This window comes from Haliotis asinina, chromosome 6 (assembly GCF_037392515.1).
Source record: "Haliotis asinina isolate JCU_RB_2024 chromosome 6, JCU_Hal_asi_v2, whole genome shotgun sequence".
In the NCBI taxonomy this organism is placed as follows: domain Eukaryota; kingdom Metazoa; phylum Mollusca; class Gastropoda; order Lepetellida; family Haliotidae; genus Haliotis; species Haliotis asinina.
Genome location: NC_090285.1, coordinates 43,123,127 through 43,145,811, shown reverse-complemented (window position 1 = coordinate 43,145,811; position 22,685 = coordinate 43,123,127). Strand labels below are relative to the sequence as shown.

The window sequence follows — 22,685 nt, the reverse complement described above, 5'->3', positions numbered from 1 at the left end:
AAACTTGTACAAGGAGTGACGTCGTGAAACATGATTTTGAACTGCAAGTCAGTGTGTGAGGGCGCGATAGATACCAACCCTCGACCACACACCAGAAAATCTTTACAATCAGATGCTCTGAAACCGATATTATCTACGTTTCGATACCGTTTATGTTTTAAGATATTTTTCTAGCGAGTATTGGTAATTATTAGCTATAATAAATGAACGCGTTTCTCCAAAGCATCGCTCAGATCGATTCTCATGATGTTGAACTCTGAATTATTTGGTCCAGTCTTTATTATTTACAGGCCAAATATTGCTGAGTGAGGCGTAAAACTAAACTCACTCACTCACTTCGACGTTCGACTTTCAACAACCACCTACGCCCGATTTTCAAGTTAGACAATGAACATCGTTTCCAGCCGCGTGGAGTTGCGGTGTTCGCAAATGTATTTCTCCTGCACTGGTACTTTTATCGTTGTACTTATATACCAGTCTTGGATACTTTAATTCTAACATGTGTTTTCAGCTTGCCGTATGTGATGTTCCGGCCCCAGTCTAGTTCTCCTGTTCAACGGTTACTTAACAGGAACAGCGTTTCTCCTGAACCAGCACCGGAATCAGGGGAACTGTACGAGAAGATGGACGACAATGAGTGAGTTTATCTTCATTTATTTTATCTATCAGTCTAGAAGACTCGTCTCTTGTTGTCGATTGAGATGAGAGGAGTTTAAGCTTATGTAGGTTTCACGAACACAAATATTTTCCCATTTCCATTGACTATAGCAATGTTATATTTAAAAAAACAAACAAAAACAACCGAATTGAGCCACCAACAGCTATGACATATGTATACCTGTGTGTCTAGTCTGGTCAATATTTACCATCTCAGGCAGCTCCTTTTCCTTAGAACAGGAAGCCAAATTTAACACCAATCACAGTTCTGCACAAATCACTGTTCTACACAAAATGTTACCCTCTTGAAAATATGTGTAGTTACATTCAGCACAAGTCATCATGTTAAAAATGACAGCACTAAATATCTTAAAATATGACCAGTCTAAAGTTTTCATCACGCCATGAATGCAATTTTGTTACAAAAGACACGCAAACATCCAATTAAAACTGTCAGATTATTCAATCTGCACTGACGGTCCCTCGAAAAACTGCTTGTCGGTAATTACGGATTCAGATTTGAGGCTGTATCAGTGCTAAGCTGTCGAGAAACACATGAATCATTCGTGAATTGAATCATTACCATCATCAAGATCACATGTGAAAATAAATTCAAGAACATCCAATTTTGTCATATGACAATAGTTACTTCGTCATGACTCCCGATGCTTTTATGTGGGTATAAGTTAATGTGCCGTGAAGGTTGTTCTTTAACTTCCTAGAAGTAGATTTCGGGAAGGATTTCGGAAAGTGTAAATAAAAACAATCAGCACCCATGCAATCGCCGAGTTCGTCATTTGAATTAACCGTGGCTGTAATGGTCTTCATTTTTCTCTTTATGTTTTATCTCTTTATTTTCTCACCTGTATTTCTTTTTCCCTTTCATTATTTTGCATATTTGGTTATCACCCTTCACAGGTCGTCCAGACTGAAACCTAGCCAAACCGTCTCTAGTCAACCTGAAACAAATAACCCTAGGTAATCACTGAAATGTTGCTAGCACATTAAGCACATGCTGTTTGTTTGTTTGTTTGTTTCACGCCTGGATTTGGAAATGTGTGTGTATGAGAGAGAGAGAGAGAGAGAGAGAGAAATATATATAAACACTATACACGTTATCTAAACGTTACTTGGCTGAAATAGTCGACGAAAAACCTTGCAATGTGAAAAAGACCCATCTTAAATAAGGTCTGAGTTTTCTCATGCCAGGCACTTATGTATATATCTATATAATTGGCCACTGGTCTCGAGGGAGACACGGGTCAGTGCACCCGTCATTATGGTTGCTGTCCCCGAGTCCTAAGGTTCGTGGTGTAGGAACTGATACGTTTACTAATTACGGAAAGATATTTTCTCTGCTCTGTTTACTATTTTATGTTCATCTTTTGCCTGTTTACTATTGTTTATTTTGCAGTTTTGTTTTTTTCTGATTATTTACACCAGGCCTCTTCCAAACGTTGTCTTGCCAGCTCGACTCCCGCCGATCTCCCACAGGTTTGAACACAGTTTTGTTCTTTGTTACTACCAGAACCGTTTGTCATCACTTGTCTCCTTCCGACCTTTAGTTAACGAAAACGGACGAGTGGTGTCGAATGGTGACGTGTGTTCTGTTAAAGATTAACCAGTTCGCCTCCAGCAATGCCGATTTCGCACCAGGTTAGGTAACGTCCGTAGTGATATACAGTCGGACTGGTTCCACACATTTGAAGCGTACACTTTCTTATATTTTATATTGAAGGGACTGTCCTGCTTACACATACCCATACAGGACCGATTATTTGAACAAAATATCTCAAGACAGTATTTGTTGTAATGTAGAGTAATTATAAGGGGACTGACAAATTCATTCGATTTTTTTTTACAATATTTCGTTTCTATGGCGTTAAATTCTCCAAAGAGATACCTTAATAATCCTTTACCTGGAAGTCGTTTCGGAGACTAAACATTTTAAACATATTATTTCGTTTGAATTTGATAATTGGCTGTCAATATATAACACTGTGTTTATGTTTCGCTTTTGTAGATGTGCTAACTTTATCTGGTCCCTGTATGGCTAAAATCGCCCGTGCGACAATACATTTTAACTTACTAACTGTTTGAGCCGTAATGCTAACCTGCTTTTTTGTTGCAAGAGATGGCACCGATTCCCCAAATCAAGTTGTTAAGGTTATATAATGGAGATTGGGTAAACTTTTGACGTAGCTTTATGAGGTAGTTACAGAAATAATGTATTATTGAACTTTGACGACAGTCTCATACCCCAGTGACAAAGCTGCCAAGGCCTGGCGCTTACCATTCTGTTCCTACAAAGGTTACTTGTCATGACACAGAAGTAACATATGACAAGTGACCTCAGTGGGAGGAGAATGGACGCTTACATGTACAAATAAATGAGAAAGTGTGCTTAATAGCTTAACTAAAACCGCTGTGATTGCATATTCTAACTGTTCTAAATACTCATCAACCACGACGAATGAACCATATAAACGGAATACAGCCACACAGTGTCCTGTCTCGACGTCTAAGAAGCTAAGTAATATTTGGTTAAACGCGTCAAATACCAGAACAACCCCGATGACTTAGTGTATATGTATGTAAATGTAAGTCTCTCAACACATGATTAAATTATTTTCATGGGTTTAATGTCATGCTATACATTGACCAATGTTTCAGGTTTCATCACCATCATCTACCATGTATCACAATAGGCAAACCAAATCCCTGGCCTTTCCAATATGAAGTTCATTGCCACCCTTGCCAAGTTGCGACACAATAGTGCGACAGAAAAGTAACTGGGAAAATATCAGATATTAGATATTTAATGATAGGTGATGATGATGCATTCAAAGATGGCAGAAATATGTACAAAAATAAAAAGACGAAGTTTGTAGGTCCTATTGTACAACCAGGATGAAAGAATTACTTGTGTATCTGATTAGAAGTTTATATCAATTATATGCTTAAATATAATACATATACCTTGTAAATGATAGCAATATTGTTGCGCATAATCTGTGAGAAATATGAAATAGATTGCTTTAGTACAAACTGGGGTGACTTCATTAATCATTTTTTGAAGTAGAAATTAACGTTTAGGAGTTGCACCTCATTCCTCTTGCCTGTAATATTACAATGACAATGTACCGTTAACCCCCCACATCCGTGTTCAAGAGCTACTCTTTTAACGTACCCGTGAAGATCCGAGGCTAGAACTGGTCTTGAGCAAGCCATGCTTGTCGTAAGAAGCGACTAACGGGATGGGGTGGTCAGACCCGTTGACTTGGTTGACACATGTCATCTTATCCCAGTTGGGCAGATCGATGCTCATGCTGTTGACTGCTTGATTTTCTGTCCCAGACTCGATTATTTACAGACCGCCCCCATATAGCTGGAATATTGCAGTGTTAAACAACCAACGAACCTGCTCCGGTAAACGTCAGAGACCTATATAACTCTGAGCTATGCGCGATATAAAGCTGACACATCGTGATATAACGGGGTATGATTAACAGCGGCGTTGTTAAAAACACAACTAACTGGCACGAATATGATGTATGCCACCATATTTTTCCTGTTGAAAACATGTTTATGTCTGTGAAGAGGAAATAAACTGTCTGTTATGAGAAGAAAAAAAAACTGGATGGTTCTATTTTATAATTGGCTAATTCCTTTCGTTTTCACTTGTAATTGCTGCTTCAAAGGTCTGTATATTATGCTCTTGATGAAGTTTAGCTTTTAATTCAACCTCATCTAATATGGTATAAATCTTCATTTTGACTCAAAGCGTTTGAGGAAGTATAAATTTAATTCTTGAAGAACATGAACTGTTTTTGTGAATATTTATACTAACAAAATCATAAAAAATAAATATCTGGTATTTATACACTCAACACATTGGAGCGTGGGGGTGGGTAGTGGTCGTGGGCATAGGTGTACGTGTCACCTACGTTGTCCTGAGGAAGTAGATGGGGGTGGGGTGCATCAGTTTTATACAGATGTATAAAAGGGATGTCAATCAGATCTGTACATGACATACTTTTCCATTAAACATATAGGTATAATTTCTTGTAATCACAACGGACTACCATCACTTTTAGTTTTCATGTTTGCGTTTTTCCAGGTTAGTTTTGATTCGAAACAATATGCACACGGAATGTTTTTTAATCAATTTCCTCGTTTATTGAAATACTTACTTGTTCATAATGTTCATATAAAAATGTAGAATCTGGTGTGATCGATTATATGTAGTGCAAGCCTTACCTTTTAATAACAAACTGTTTTCTGATGAAATCTACACTGGAAAAGCACACTAGCGATATCGGCCAATATACATGTAGTTATTGATGAAACACCTTGACTACATGGGGGATCATGCATACGAGCTTATTGTGTGAAAACAAACCCCACAGGCTTGCATATTGTGCTCTGTACACGCCGATGGAACAATATGTTTTCATGTCCTGTTGTGTAAATAGAGAAAAAACAACGTCATTTTGCAGATATTCCGTTCAATTTCTGGCCATCGGTATGTTAGTTGTCATCCCAAACGCAAACCAACAAAATATTCAAAAATTTTTTTTCTCTAATTGTGTTGTTTACAAATTTGCAAAATTTCAAACTTGACATCACTTGATAATACTCTATCGTTGTATCTATATGAATGTACCGGTGGATAAAAAAGAACCACCTGCATGATTTAAACTATGAAACATCGATGATTTTTTGCCACCAGCGATCGGTGTTAATTCAGGACCACAGTAAATAAAGCATATTGTACTCCTCAGCTCAAAACAGATATTGTATTCCATTTAGAGAGAGATTCGTTGATATTATATCTAATTTATGTTCCATAAATATATTTTTCAGGAAATACCGCATTAATCAATACCTACTGAAAGGTGTACTGAGTCGGTCATTCTATATTGCCTTATGATCGGAAGTGTACGGGCATCGTGATGCAAGGGTTTATCTTTGTGTAAAAATGGGATCCACATGAAACTGGCAGCATGAAGTTATCTCCCTTTCATCGATTAGTTCTATATGCTACATTCTAAAACAATTATTGCTAAAACTTAACACACTAGCGAGTGTGAGCTGTGTACACACAGGGCTTAGATGAGGAGAAAATGTAGATCGTATGCACGATGCTGACATTTTGCCAAGTTGACAACAAGCTGAATATATAATGTCATGCTATTGCTTTACACGTTTAACGTCCCAGGTGACCAGTATTCCCTGGACAGTATGTTAAGTATTATCGAGCTGATTCGCGTACAGTTATATTAACCGAGCGCTGCCACCGTTCTGTTAATGTGAAAAACCAGATCAATGTTTGGGGCGTAATTCCATATACGGCTATTGATTTCTGTTTTGATTTGGCAGTGTGTAATATGCCATTAAGTACCCCACCCTTGGCTTCCGCAGAGAACATATAATAGACCACTAATGCATGGTCTCTGGTACTTTGTTCGCTTAGCACGCCATATTTCGGGTTCGAATTCCGATCCACCTGATTATGTATCAAGGTTTGACAGTTTGACAACAGTTTCACAAAAACGCTTTGGTTTCACAATGAATAGTAAGAGCCATGCTCTATATTGTACCTCCTGTATCAAGGTGACAGAACCTTACGTAAGTATAATACTGTGAAAAACGGCTTTATGACCAAGAAGTAAACGCATGGGGGAGAAGCCGCAGACAGAGAGACTGAGTTTAGTTTTACACCGCACTCATCAATATTCCAGCTCTATGGCGGCGGTCTGTATACAATGGAATCTGGACCAGACAATCCAGTGATCAACAGCTGTATGGCTGCGGTCTGTAAAATAATGGAATCTGGACCAGACAATCCAGTGATCAACAGCTGTATGGCTGCGGTCTGTAAAATAATCGAATCTGGACCAGACAATCCAGTGATCAACAGCTGTATGGCTGCGGTCTGTAAAATAATCGAATCTGGACCAGACAATCCAGTGATCAACAGCTGTATGGCTGCGGTCTGTAAAATAATCGAATCTGGACCAGACAATCCAGTGATCAACAGCTGTATGGCTGCGGTCTGTAAAATAATCGAATCTGGACCAGACAATCCAGTGATCAACAGCTGTATGGCTGCGGTCTGTAAAATAATCGAATCTGGACCAGACAATCCAGTGATCAACAGCTGTATGGCTGCGGTCTGTAAAATAATCGAATCTGCATAAGGCAATCCAGTAATCAACAACATGAGCATCGACCAACGCATCTGAGGCCCGATGACATGTGTCAACCAGGTCACCGATCCCGTTAGTTGCCCCTTACCACAAGCTTGGGCTACTGGAGATCGATTCTAACCCAGGTCTTCGCGGGTTTGCCCTAGATGTTTTGTATTGTTATTATACAACCATTTGGACATGGCTATATCCAATATACACCTTTTCTTCGGCAGACTGAAAGTATCAGTATTTTAAAATGGATCACATAACAGTTACCGAGATTGTGAGATTGAAAAAATACTGATATGATTTCGAGGGCAATCAATTAAAGGTTTCCAATTTATATGGAGTGAGTGCGTTAAGTTAGTGGTCGTTTTAAACATACGTCAGCCATTATCACGATGGATGACACCAATGTATTTCACACATAGTGAATCAACCAAGGTAGCAAGAAAAAAATAATAATCGCGAAACTGCTCCTCCACCTCTTCAAAAGTAAATATTAAAATATAATTAGGTAACAAAAGAACAATATATTCCGAACAAGAAGAAGTGTGAAGATTAACTCGCAAACTGTAAAAATGATTTAATTTATAGAGAAATTAAAATATTTTTTACTCGCACTCACTGTCAGCATCATGTCATTGATGTATTGTGTATCTATGAAAGAAACAACATGAATATGCAACTTATTTAACCACATGGTTATAAGATATCGGTCAGAAACCCCATGCACATTAGTAGTATCACATTTCTTACGTTAATTAAAGCTTATAGTCATGCTAGTCTGTGCTTCCGTCTTGTGAAAATATTGACCACAATTACAATGTCGTTTGATGCCGCGCCCGGTGCCTGTGGGGAGCTATATATAAACACTGACAATACGCCCGGTTACTTCTCGGCACCAGTGAAAATGCAATTGAGCTTTGTCTGTGTTCACAAAACACTTTGAGAAGATCTCTGTGACTATATGTCGCAGTTTAATGCGTTATGTAGTTATCAGTGAAGTATCATTTCAGGGACACGCAGGGATCTATTAACTTCGAGCCCAATCTGGCCACATCCACGGATGTTGATGACGATAACGGGTAAGTTTATATGTATGATGTATAAAAGGGGAAGTACACGCCCATGGTTAATGAGGATTAGACAAGAAACCTATTAGAAATGTTGTGTCCATAGTGGTGTAATTGATAAATCCGTAACGATCTGGGTTAGAATTGATCTTCAGCGACTCATGCTTGTGGTAGGAGGCTAACGGGATCGAGTGATCGGATGATCACTGGATTGCCTAGTCCATTATCGATTATTTACAGATCGCTTCCATATAGCGGGAATATTCACGAGACTGACTTTAAACAACTAACTGCATGTGAAAGAGTATCATAGTATCGTCCTTCACCTTATGTCTGTAGTGTTTCTTGGGACTGTTTTGAGCCTGGTAGTGCTTTGATTACTTTGTAATCTGGTTTTCATTTGTATATCAGCTTTGCCTGGTAACCACGTTGCATTTTCTGTATTGTCATGTCATAACACACCAGTGCGCATGCACGGTCAGGGCAAACGCCATGTTGTTAAGACGGCTGTTTCCGTCCCTTTTAAATGGCCGTATATATATTGTACATCAGTGATAATGAAGTATCACACATAGTTTCTCTCACACCCAGCCCTTACTGTAATGTTTCAGATCTATACACGTAAGTGTATATGTCTAGAGGGTCGGAATATCCCACTCACGGGGGATTCGTTTCGGTGCGAATGTGTTCTTTGTTTAATGAGGTCACCACGGCAACCGGAGGTGCTTGTAGAGAGTGAGGGTGGTTTTACGCCTCTCTTAACAATACTCCAGCAACATCACAGTGGGGATCACCAGAAATTGGGTTCACACATTGCATCCATGTGGGGAATCGAACTCGGGCCTTAAGCATGACGGGCGGACGTTTTAAACATCAAGGTTACCCCGCCACCCCTTAATTGTTTGTAAGAAGTGGCCAAATGGATTGAGTGGTTAGATTGACTTATTTGACATCTGTCACCCTACATGATAGTGTATATCAGTCAGTCACAGGATTATCTGGTCGACACTGGATTATTAACAGGCCACGTCACATTGCTAGAATTCTACTGATACCGGCGGCAAACAACAAACGACAGCAACACATTTCAGCGTCATCCGTTGATCGTTTATCGTCATTTGAAATATGTAAAATATGTTTTTAAATTATGAAATATAACAAGGAAATTACACTGACTGCATGATACATTAATCTCACGTGAGAATGCGTTATATCATCACAGTTGGATACCTACTTCCTTTGAAACGCGGCATCTCCAGTTTTACATCTTCTCTGTTACAAACGGTTGACGTTTCTTGTTGCTTGATGAACAAGAATATGTAAAAACCCTGTCAAAAATATAATATTGTTTTGATCTGCTCATCTATGGCGGCTGAAAAAATGTAAACGTAATCGACTTGACTATATTATTTATTATTATTATATTATTATTTATGCTAAAGGAATACTGTGGTGCATAATTTGACATAAGGCTTTAAATTTCGTTCTCCGCCCTACACACACGCGCGCGCGCGCACGCACGCACGCACGCACGCGTCTTTCTGGCGCAAATGAACTCATCAACACGGCAAACTTATTTTATTTCATATTCGTAAATTTGACCTTGAATTCTGAGAATGAAAATAGTTCTTAACCTACTCTATCCCTCCCAAACACCTTCCCCAGGAATTTTTGAGTGTGTTCCTGCAACTTTACGCGGCGTAAACTAGTTGTCTCTTGGGTTCGTCTGTCAAAGTCACCTTGATGTTTATATGCTTTCTGAGTACTAAATTATTTGTCATCTTTGGTCGCAAACTATAACTTCCATAAAACTTGAAATGTGTTTCGTAAACGAAACGACACGCGAAATAATTGACATATGTATCCTTACAAATATAAATGAATTTCATTACAGTTCTTGTCCATCTTTAAATAAGAAAATACCCGTATTTTGACGAAATAATTAACGAAAGTTAATAAATACTATAGTAGTTGTCACGTTTTACATTTTTCAACCAAAATCATGTTATACATGCCGGTATGGCAACTTATTGAAAACCAGAATTTAATTAATCGATTGACAGAGGGTCGGTAGAAGGTTTGTAGCTCTACGATATCCGTAAACCTGAGATACAATGTGTATTTACGATAGCTCGTAACACTACGAACACTTCGTTGATCGGGATCTCAATAGGAAAACCGGAATAACTGTACACGGTCGAAGCGTGGGTCTGTTTGTTGGTTGTTCTCGTTACAAGGCGCATCAAACACAGCAATGAGGAAGGCCGGTTTGATGGTGGTGTTAATGAATTATCAATATCAGTTACCTTGTGTTTCCATGTCCTTGGTTCATGTATAACCGTCAACTGTGTTTCAGCGCTCTGAAAAACTTCTCACAAGAGGAACCGGAGGAAACGTAAGTATTCATTTTTCAATACTTAACAGAGCTCCAGATAATTTTTCAAGCAATTGAGTTTTTACTCCCATGTGTGTTTATGTATGAATATTTTCATTTTTTGAGAAGTAACTAGCATTTTGTATACCCCCACTAGTTAAGAGAATTGAGTACTTTTACATAGACCTTCTTATTCTTATTGAGTACTTAACTCTTCTAAATATATAAATATCAATGCCTCTCAATAGACTAAAGGTTTTTAGTTATTGTCATACTCTAAATTTAAGTCATGTGTCTATTAGAGTAAACCCCGGACAGTGACTAGAGCTATAACAGGATATGTATGTGTAGGCATCGCCTGCCATCAACTAATGCTGTTGTAGAGTCTGTGCGCCACGACGAATCATACGCAAGTCGATTTAATTTAGTTAAATGAGTAAACAACGCAAGGTATTATAGACCTACTGGGTTTTAAGTGACTCCAAAGCGTTTTTTTGTGTGTGTGTACACTCAGATTTGTAACTGATTAAGTAATTGTGATTTTACTGAGTAGAATATGCAAATACGCGGCTTATCTGGAGCTCTGACTTAATAACTTCGTTATACAAAATCTGGTCGGCCATCGACGTCATACACGTCGTTCGAGACTCGGATATTGCCGACAAAGGCTCTGTCAGTCCCTGGGTAAGAGAGAGGTCGTCTACAAGGCTGAAAGACAATAATATACAAAGTTCACGAAATTAGATCCGAGAACTTATGATCGTGGGTTCGAATCCCGGTTTGCCCCGAAGTGTTTCTACGTTTGTCAATACCATACCCATGGTCGTAGGTTTTACCATGGTGTAAGTGTCTGAGACCTGCACCAATGTCAGGCTTCCCTCCCACACACAACAGACCACTATAACGCAAGGCTAATAATGTTCACAACAGCAGACCAAACTCAATAATGTTAGTCTACGCGAGCGTGTACAGGAGTGGATGCAGCTTGAGAAAGGTGGGAGGGGGTATGACCAATTCATCAATTCATTTTCATCAGTGTTCTGGAGAGTTTCAATGGCAATTTTATTGTATTACCCCACGTCCTCTCCCCCTCTGGATCCACCTATATATAGTGTATGTATTAATTTCTTTCTTAAAATGTCAGCTTGTAATGTAAAGAGTGGTCCACTGGAAAAACGTAAGTTAGGAGTATCTCAGCAGAGTATTACTGTTGTTTCTACATTCTACATTTCCACATGCTATCCAGTCGGGCTAGCTATGCCTGAAAGTTACTAGCCCACAAAATACTTCACTAGCCCGAAATCTGAATGTAGGCACAGGTTTCATCATACAGATGCAGTAATATAATGAATATTTTTATCAGACAATAATCTTGCATGATATATAAGTGTATTGTAACTTGACATGACGGAGAGTGTATTGTAACTTGACATGACGGAGAGTGTGATATATTTGCAAAATGACCCCATGAAAATTCACTTACCAGTCGGGCCAGTGACTGTCGGGATTTACTGGCCCGACTGGATTTTTACTAGTCACGGGTTAGCGGACAAGTGGTTATTTGGCACACAGAGTATCTGTCCTTCGTGAAAGTATGCTGAAAGCCTTGTGCCATAGGATCGGAATTAACACAAATCCTGTTAACCCGTAATGTTACGTTGCTCGTTCGCACGAAAGAATTTTTCGACCGCGTTCGGTATATGAACTGTCGGTCACGCATGCTCTGTGACCATAGCAACATCCAACAAAATGGCAGACGACTACCAAGATGTAAAACTGCGTCCAGTGTACGGTCGGTATTTTTCTTTACGTTTTGCGGTGCCTTTAACAATATTTCAGCTATATCACCAGAAAAAGAACCGGGTTACACACATTGTACCTATTTGGGGATAGTACGAACACTTTATGCACCAGGCCACCCCACTGTCCCTCTTAAAGAGACGAGGCGGTGAGGTAGACCAGTGGCTAAAGCACTTCGCAGGTCACGCCGAAGACCCGGTTTCGATTCCTCACATGAAACAATGTGTGAAGCTTGTTTCTGGTGTGCCCGGTCGTTGTGTCTCTGGAATATTGCTACATGCGGCGTACAACTAGACTCAATTACTCTTAAAATGACTTCACCTGCTATGGTGTATAAAGTCCTAAACAAACACGATAACACAATCGGCCTATCTGCAACGGCCTTGCTGGTGTGGCGTCACGCTCATACGGGCCTCTTTTCAAACAACGAAATGATGTCGAAATTAGCGTAAATTAGCAAATCTGCAATAAGCAGAATTCACACTGTTCGTGAAGAATTGACAAAATATTTTCACTGTACCCTGTAAATAATTATTCTTTTCACAATGCATTTAGTTGACAAATAACACATTACACTCAAGTGAAGTAAGTATTGTCATACAGTTTAAATAACACAGCACGACTGTGTAAATTAAAAGGGAATAAATATATGTACAAAGAATATTTGTCGTTGCTTGTGAAAAGGTCATTTTGTCAGTCAATTGTTACAAGAGGCCAAATATCGAATGAGTTGTGACGAACGAGTAATGTGACATCACCTCACCATTAAAATAACTACGCACTCTAAGTAAACTTATCCTCAGTACTTTTCTTTACACTCCACCACTGAGTCTATCAAAACCTTATGGGAGGTCGCGTCAGGTAACCTTTGAGACTGACCAATCAGAACACAGCTTACCAAATCACGAAAGTGGACATTCACACATCCCTTATGAACTTTTTATCTCGAAAAGGTTTCGTACCCGAACGATTCCGAATGCTATTTAGCGTACGATCGCTTCCGATTGGTGCACATGGCGTACGTACTGCCATGACAACGGTGAGTAAACAGTCGATGAAAATGGTGTTTTTGACAATATTCAAGGATGTCATCTTGCGGAAATATTAGCTAATGGTAACCATGTCAACAGAAACCCAAAAGCGTATATACTGCAGGTCAAATAACTGTGTTATATGCGGATTTTTGTTCGTTGTGAGATCTGTGTCGGTGACCTGAATATTTTAAAAGCCCCCCCCCCCCCCCCCCCACCCCTCCGATCCCTAAATAGTAGCCATTGTCTGATTGGTTGAATCTATTTAACCGTCTCGCATTTGATTGGACTGTCATTGATTGCTCAAAGATTACCTGACGCGACCTTCTACTAGGTTTTGTTAGACTCAGTGGTGTAGTGTAACGAAATACACTGAGACCAAGTTTACTTAGACTGAATAACTACGCTATGTTTTCCTCAATCTTAAAGTAGGAAAACTCCACACTTCTACATTTGAATGAATGAAAAAAAAGAAGTTAATTATTGGTAATGATATATTTCTTAACGAAGTCTACCATCGAATTTAAGATTCATCTACCAGGTCGTACTATCCATGTACAACTGAGACATGCCACAACACAACTGACATACTAAGGTTAAACATAAAAACATGGTGAAGGGATGGAAGGATTCGATTCCCTACATAAGTGCAATGTGTGGAACCATTTCTTTTGCCCCTCGCCATGATATTGCTGGAATATTGATAAAAGCGGGGGAAATCTGAACTCAGTCTTAAGGTGTGATGGGGGTGGCTAAGTGGTGAAAGCTTCATTTGTCACGCCGAAGACCTGGGTTCAATTCCCAGTTCATGGCTACAATGTGTGACGCCCATTCATGGTGTCTCTCTCTCTCTCTCTCAGTTCAGAAGACATAGTCTGTTGTCCACGCTGTGATGATCACGACGTTGTATTTGTGCCTTGTATCAATCTCATTTCCATCACAGTGAAGATCCGGGGTTAGAGTTGATCTTCAGTAACCCAATACGTAAGAGGCTACTAAAGGGTTGGCTGATTTGGCTGACATTTGGCATCATATTCCCTTTGCGAGGATCGGTGTTCATGTTGTCGATCACTGGATTGTTTGGTCCAGAATCGATTATTAACAGTCCGCCGCCATATATCTGGAACATTGCTGAGCGTGACGTAGAACTAAACCCCCTCACTAATTTCCATTCGACATCGACGATCATATTTTCCCGAGGTTGGCGCTCTGTGACACATAACCATTACTGCGTTGTAGTTTAGCGTTATCACTGTCAGTGTGTTTGAACTCCCTGATAACACTCAGAGAATGTCAGCAACGAAAAGTGACACTTACGAAACTAGAATCAAGTCTGTTGCAATATGTTCGAGCATTGCCCCTGTGTGTACGTAATACTGAAGAGACGCGAACAGGAGGGCCTGTATCTGTTCTTGGTACACTTATTCTCATAAAGAACAAGAACACCACCGTAGCTTTTTCTAAGGGGACCTACTGCCTTGGCCTATTATACCTCCGTGTCACCTTGCATGGGTGTGGCCGGTCGTTGTAAAAGCTGAAGTTACTCAACCGCAAAATTCCTCGTTTACATATATCTCATCCATGCGTGTCGTACAAAGCCGAGGCATTAAATGTATTTAAACGTCTTAAACACTGTCTGTTCTCCATGTACACTTAAACCATTTAACAATGGACGCTAATGGCCTTGTGTTTAACCCAAGCTGTCATATGGATTCATCGAACTGCTTGAATAGCTGTTGCGGGTGTGATATCAAAGCCGAATGACCAAGCGACCTTGACCTTATATACCTGGTCAAACAGGTTGGGATGTGACATCCGTTTGAGTTTGGTCGGACTGTACACGACATACAGCCAAGCGAATCGGTTATTGTGAAATTCCAGCTACCTTAAGGAATACCTGTGTGTATGTGTGTACAATATAGGCTTACATCTGCGTAGATGTGTCACGGGGGTCGTTGTGTTTGTACTGGGGGCTCGGATATAATCCAAGTCAGTACAAACTCGGCAATGTTCGCTAGACAATGTCCGACGAAGTAGACCGTCCGAACTGGACACTCCAGCGACCTGATTCATCGTCGACCGGACATCTGTCAGCGGTTAACCCGGAAATTTGGAGTTTCGACGGGTGAGTCGATCGATTATAGATTATCGATGTGCTTTTCTGCATGTCATTTGCTAACGCCTAGATACATGTCTTGACCCAATTGCAGTCACGGGGATACCGCGAAACAAGTACACTTGTCTGACAAGCGACGTCTTAATGTGAAATATTTATGAGAATACTGTTCTGTTATATTGGGTTCGAGTATTATATTGTTATTGGGCTGATGTAATAGGCAACAACTGTTTGCTGCTAAATCGTCACTTGAGAAGCCATTCTGTACGTGACTTGATGCATTGCTGTAAGAAATGGCTCGTTGCTGTGGTCGCTCAACCGTCACGCTGTACTTTAAAACCCACAGTAAGGGTGGGGCAAAAATAAGACAGCTAGAATGAGTCTTTCATTACGTTTTTCTTCCAACCAACGTTTACAAGCCAATTCCGAAACACAGAACAACTAACCACCTTCTACCTATTGAGACCGGCTGTTGCGACTCCCCTGCAGTAGCCAATGAACTTCATTATTTACTGCGATGTACTCGAACGATGTCAACGACCAATCGTATAAAATGTATTCCTTCACAGTACCCTAATGGAAAAGTCTGGCTACCTTCACGCAGCTAATGTGTTCTAGGAAACAGCTGAATTGAAAAAAGCTCTCGATGTTATTAATAGTATACTATCACGCTTGAAACGCTAACTGTGCTCTATCTTGTCATTTTCTATGCAGTCCGATAGTTTGTACTCTTGTACCACCGCTGACTGAGGGAGAATAAAGAAGTTCTATTAAACATTGATATGTTATTAGTAAATGCTTTGGTCTTATTGTACAGATGTTCCTGTTATAAGCTAGATCAGTTCACCAGATTCATTTTTGTATTTAAGAATTCATTTGTACATCTATATTTCAGTAACTTGAGTGATTATTAGTATTAAGGACACGCTCAAATGTCAATGGCCATGGGTTTGAACAGTTTAGTTTAATCAAGCATTTAAAGCCAAAACGAACATATACGATCAGCGTACAAACGTCATAGATAAATGTTTCTTTATATACATGCTGATGATAAATTGATAATTTTAGTCCAATATTAGCATTTTACTGCACAAGACTGAACGATTGAACCAGATAATCCATCATCGCTGAATGAAATTAACTAAGGTAAGAACTCGCGTGCTCTTCTTCATAATTTTTACGCCGCTTTTAGCAATATTAGAGCAATATCAAATTTCTGAGGGACATCGGAAATGGGCTTCACATATTGTACCCTGGGAATCGAACCCGGGTCTTCGGCGTGACGAGCAAACGCTTTAACAACTAGGCTACCCCATCGCCCCCTTCATGACTGAAACTGGCATCTAGCTCGTTCAATTGTATGGTGACAAGTTACACCCCGTCTCCATGCCCGGATCCGCGAATCGTGAGTTCTAATCCCGTGTTCGCCTGGTACTGTTTCTTGGTTACCGCCATACTTGTGCTCAAAACGTTTTTTGGTAGACATGTGAAAGACAGTTCCAAATGTGATGCAACAGTGACCAAAACGATGTCCGAAGGAATTCCATATTTTGACATGTACGTTCCGGATTTGTTTCAGGTGATCAGTTTCTTTGTATTTGCATGTTTATGCCGGGTGCCCCCGTTGGGCTGGATGAGTTCACGTTTCCGCGAACACCTGTTATCGTCACTGCTTGCACTTGATAGTGAATCATAAACACAAGCTCTGTCAACCCATTTGATGGTATCAGTCACTGGATTGACTGGTTCATTTGTAGTTGTTTTCAGACGTCATGCAGCCGCATCACTACTAAAACTAAAATACAGCGTCATACAAACACACACCCATGGTACAGTCGGAATGGTACAATCGACTCGGCTGTTACCAGAGATTTCTAACATTTGTGGTGAGGGTTTTGTCGATTCTACTATCGTCAAAGTAGTGAACGCATTACTTCCACAGGAAAAAAACTGAAAGATGGTGATCCGATAAACAGATTCGCCACTGTCTGCCCCCATATATTTGGTGAAGAAACTCACGATTCTTGAATATGAACTTTGTATTACGTAGTCATAGATATGATATTGATGTTGTCGTTACAAGTGTTATATGAATGAAATCTTTACACGTCACTGCGATCTGTTTCATCAATTAACATCCCAATTGTGTAGATGGATGCTCATGATGTTGATCACTGGGTTGTCTGGTCCAGACTCGATTATTTGAATTATATGTGTCCGCCATATACAGTCTAACCTCAGTGTCTCGAACTAGGTTGAGACGAATTCTCGCTCGTGTCGAACTGATATCTAGTTCCTTGCTGATTCTGTGTTAATCACAATTTTATCCTAAAGCCACGAACTACATGTGTCGAATTCCCGGTCTTGTTTATCTCATTTTCTGGTCCTCACAAACCCTAAGAGTACAAATTTACCTTTTTTCCTCGACCTATCATGACCATGCTAACGGATGTTAGGATAAGACGAACTTTTCCCTTGGTCCCGACGAGTTCGACACATAGGGGTTTGGCTGTAGCTGGAATAAATATTGCATAGTGCGGCGTAATACTAAACTCATTCACTTTAATTAACAAACAGCTTTCTGGACTATGGGCACAGAAAGGAAGATATATGTAATGAGTCATGATATTATCTTTTAGCAGTACACGGAAAGTACATAACCGCTTCGTGAACAAACCTTTGATTACGCAACATTGTTGAATTGTTTTCACAAGACTGATGAAAGTATACAAACAGGCGAGTCCAAGGACTAGAAACAAGTGGGGCTGGGTGTGTGTGGACTTTGTATGCATTATACCTAAGTGGCGCTTAACGTGTGAGTTGTCTGTTTGAAAATAGGAGGGGTTCGAGGTGTACACCCTTGAGCACCCGTTCCCCACATCCGCTAGTGAGTGAGTTTGCGTCCTTTGAAAGTTTATATTTTCTTCGTGGCGTGTGAAAGCAACGTGTTGGGAAAGGCCGAAGTTTATTGCTATGGTGATATTATATACCGGGCACAGATATGTACTGACCAATATAGAAGATTCGGCCAACTATGGCAGATTTCTATCAAAGTGAAGGGACGTAACTCTACACAGCAAGCAGCGACGAATTTGACGACTGATCAACATATACCCCAAGGCAGATTATGTATAATGCGGGTTCGATTCGTAGGTGTGAAGCCCGTATCTAGTGTCTCCCGCCGTGATATTACGGGAATATTGCTAGAACCTGCGTCTTTTCTTAAAACCGTATTCCCTCGCTTACTGATGTACATACATACATACATGTAGTATGGTCTGATATACAATGTATATCGGACTATGTAAACATGTGAAACTGTCTCAGTACCTGCCTTTAAATGCAACATTTTCTGATAAGAACGAAGAATTGTATTTTAGTTGTATTGCGGAAATAATAAATTTAAATTAAAAATTGTTGGTCAATGACCTTTTTAACCTTTTTAGAAAAATCCGATCATGCAGTTTTGTGACAAAATTAGCCAGATCATCAACATCCATCGCGCTAATCTCTGCCTCAGCAGGTGCCCGTCTTCAAAGAGCTAATGTCAATCTCCAACAACCGCCTTCAGTCACGGTGTGTTATTACTCATGGCATGTCAAGCAGCAGGTGTTAGTTGTGTTCGGTAGATATCATAATGTAACGATGATATCATCCATCCAGTTTCCAGGCATGGTGCTACAGTTTTACAATCAGCATGGCGCACGGTTCAATTTACAGGGGGGCCATGAAACTATCATTATGCAACTCAATAAAACTGAAAGGCTTGACGTTTACAACCTCTTGAGACTTGCAGCGTTCTTTTTATAACATGCTGAGTTCAGACCTCAGTTTGAGCTGCCTATTTAAGCAAAGGACACGTCGTAAGCCGCATGGTAACTCTGATTAAGAATTCGCTCCACGTCGCTCGTACGTGAGTTCGTTGTGGCTCTGTCGTGGACACTTACTCAGATGGGATGCTGTTGTCTGTGTGATTGCCCGCAACATTTGTGATGGAAGCTTGAGCGATTAAGGGATTAACGTGCGGATTAGTACCACCAGGATCACTGGATAATCATGTCCAAGAAAGGTTTTTACCGGTTCAGCCACGATGTCGTCACCGTTGTTGGGACGTTCAAGAAGAACAGGTTGGTTATCCTTCCCTCACCGCGATAATCTCCTGTTTTTTATACGGATAAATTGTTGGGTACCAACTTAGCCTTTCTCGTGTTAATATCAAATGAGCGTAATGCGCTAGGTTATACACGTCTGCCGAGTGTGTTTTGAAAAAGAAAATTGTCAATATCTTCGTCCAGTTGAAGTTATAAAGATACAATCATTTGGTTAACATTTAACGAATTTAATCTAATCGGATTTGACAAACATCCGTTGACATCCGTAGTTAACTACAACACGGAACTGTTAATCCCAACGTGTGGCCGAATTCCTTAGACCGACAGTCCACGTAGGTCGCCGAATGGTAAAGATCACGTGAATAGCTGTAAATAGCGGACGACAACGCCCATGGGGTAGCCGATCCGATCTACACGTAGCATGGCTGATTTACGGCGTATGGATCTATTCATTACGATCTGAATATGATCTCATTGTTCAGCCAATATTAAACTAATCATTCGCCATACTATACCGCGTACTGATGTGATGGTAAATGGACCTATGCTTTAAAAGGTGACCAGACACATGCGGCCGACAAGCCGCTGGGCGAGTATCATGACAGGATTATATACAATTACTAGTAATATGATAGGAAAACAAATAGATAGTCTTTTCAACTACCAATCAGCTTTAATGTTTAAAATATAATATGACAAGCCTCGTTTATTTAAGTGTAAAACGCCGTGATGTTTCTAAAATGCTATTGTGCGTCGTGTAGTAGGAATCACATACTGTTTTAAGTGATATGAAGATAGTTAGTGGACTGTCCCCTGCGTCACTGTGAGAAGCTGGTACTGATATTATTACACTAATGACGCAGATTACCATGGCAACACACATGTGTTATTTTGTAAACGTTTTCCAGCTGTCAGGTTCCGATGAGTACATTATCTGATGCCATTGTTAATTAATGCAGGATTACACAGCTCTATTCTGTGACACTGGATTTACACACAAAGCAAAGATAAACCTGAGTCAGTGTTACATCGAAGTGTCGAAGGAATGTACATGTTGATCAACCCGCGTGAAGATATGTGTTAGAATTGATCTTCAGTAACCCGTGCTTGTCCTAAGATGCAACTAACGGGATCGGGTGGTCAGACTCGCTGACTTGGTTGACACATGTCATCGTATCCAAGTTGCATAGATTGATACTCTTGATGTTGATCACTGGGCCTTAATTTTCGAAGCTGTCAAAGCGTTAAGATAGACGTAAGCTGATGTTAAAGGTCACATGCATGCAACCAAAAAACAAACATAATTATAGCACAGTTATAAACAAATTTATAAGCATATAATCGCAAATCAAAGCGCAATATTTTGTACTTGAGTTCACCTCGATCGAAACGATGCTGCCGCTATGTCGAACCCAGTCAGAGCTTGTGGGTGTGCACTCAAGTGTAACGAAGCCTTTTCATTGGCCACTGGTTCATTTGCCAACATGCTAAGCCGGCTCTTTGTTTATGGCTTATAAGTCCGATAGGTGTCAAATCCAAATTGTACGTAGACAGTGACTGAAGTCGTGCTTTGCATATTGTCATTAGCAGACAGACAGACAGACAGACATATAGGTGTCAGTAAACCAGACATTGAGTTTCCTCTGTGACAGAGTCTGCTTATCACAGTCAACATGTTGTTTATGTAATGAGTACATGATTTACTTGTTTGTGCACACAACTCCTCACGACCACATCCTCCGGACAGGCATACTGTCTCAAGTTCCGCGAACCTAATCACTGCGCATGCGTTATGAGCGCATAGCTGTTGAAACCACTTTCCCCCAGCGCTAGGGGTAAATTAGTGAATTGTTTGAACGCTTTAAGGCTGAATTGGCATGTTTGATGATTTGTTCCGGTAAATGCGTACCGAAAGGTATCAGAATCTGCAAAGTTGTGTTTTACGTTGCATGCGACCTTTAATGTATGGCACTTACGACTATCTTAGCGCTGATAGCTTCAAAAATCTAGGCCTGGATTGTCCCATTCAGACTCGATAATTTACAGGCCGCCGCCCTATAACTGGAATATTGCTGAGTGCGGCTTAAACCTAAACTCACTCACTCATTCACTCGCATGCTGATCACCACTGCAGGAGCAATGTACAACCTGTTTATGGAATAGGTAACCTGTGGCTGTTACGCCAGTTTCCCTTGCTTGTATAAGAATAGTCGGACATACATGAATATACACATTATGTAACCAGTTAAAATACCTCTTTTCTTTAACGAGGAAGACAACTTCATGAAGCTTGGGTCATGAAACAGCACAAATTGTGTTAACTCAGCACTCAGCAATATTCCAGCCATATGGCGCTGCGACTGTGGTACGTCCATGTAAGAGTTATTTGAGGTACGATCATCTTCGTGTTATGAACTGGACCAGATAGTCCAGTGATTGGCATCTTGAGTATCGATGCACGCATTTTGGATGCAACAACTAAGTCACCAAAAAGGAATCTCTATCTAATTAGTTGTTTTCGACAAGCTCGAGTTCCCTTGGACAGACATAGGTCTTACCAGGATTTCCCAAGGGTGTAAACAAGTCATGTATGCGGTAGTGATGTTTATGTGGACACATGACAACAACGCAAGTCAGATGTTCTTACAAAAAACACTGTTGTGTATACAAATGACATTTGCCAGTGTTCATGAATATGTTTCACCAAACATCGAATACCGTGTTTCCCAAGTGATATGTTGGTTTTGTTAAAAATCTTCTTGATCTACTGTGCAAAGAAGCCCTCTTTATCCGAATTTCCCGATTACTGCTCGGAACTTCTACATTACTTCAAAAACACTGGTTCGTTATGTTTGAAAACGGAGCATGTATATGAATGATTTAAAGTAGGACGTACCGTATTCATGTAATTGTAATGTATGTCAAGCCTGTCTCTACAGACTGAAAAATCCAAACATGTGAATTTTTTTCCCTCCCAATATAACAGGTAATTTTAGCTTACGTTTACCGTCTAAGGACGCTAGAATTGTACAGGAACATTATCATCTAAAAATATAGAAAATATTATTTCATGAAATCATTACACTTTACCTTTGCATTAGGGGTTTTACGGTAATCTCCTAGCTAACCCCTTTATGCAAGGTTGGTGAGGTATAGGCCTGTTGACTTGAGACGTAGCAAGGCCATGATGACATGCTCTAACCTGACTTGGCATCTCTCCAATTGTGTCCCTTAATTCGTCTAATCGTGTGTTTACCTGTGCACAGACCACGATTTGTGAGTGATCTGGGGAATGAGTCAGTGAGTGAGTGGTTACGGTGTTACG

The 22,685-nt window shown here is 40.2% G+C and overlaps 1 protein-coding gene across 2 annotated transcripts in view; it reads left to right on the top strand.

The window, feature by feature from the left end:
- The first annotated feature begins 514 nt into the window (after positions 1–514).
- The window catches only part of LOC137286399 (transient receptor potential cation channel subfamily A member 1 homolog), a 49,195-nt gene continuing 27,024 nt past the window's right edge, over positions 515–22,685 (top strand). Inside the window, exons 1-2 of one of the 2 annotated variants that reach the window (XM_067818243.1) lie at positions 515–637; positions 10,284–10,322. In XM_067818243.1, the coding sequence (XP_067674344.1) occupies positions 525–637; positions 10,284–10,322 (152 nt within the window). In that variant the 5' untranslated portion in view covers positions 515–524. Of the gene's footprint in view, positions 638–10,283; positions 10,323–14,943; positions 15,258–22,685 lie in introns of those variants that run through there. The other variant, XM_067818244.1, reaches the window with a different exon arrangement.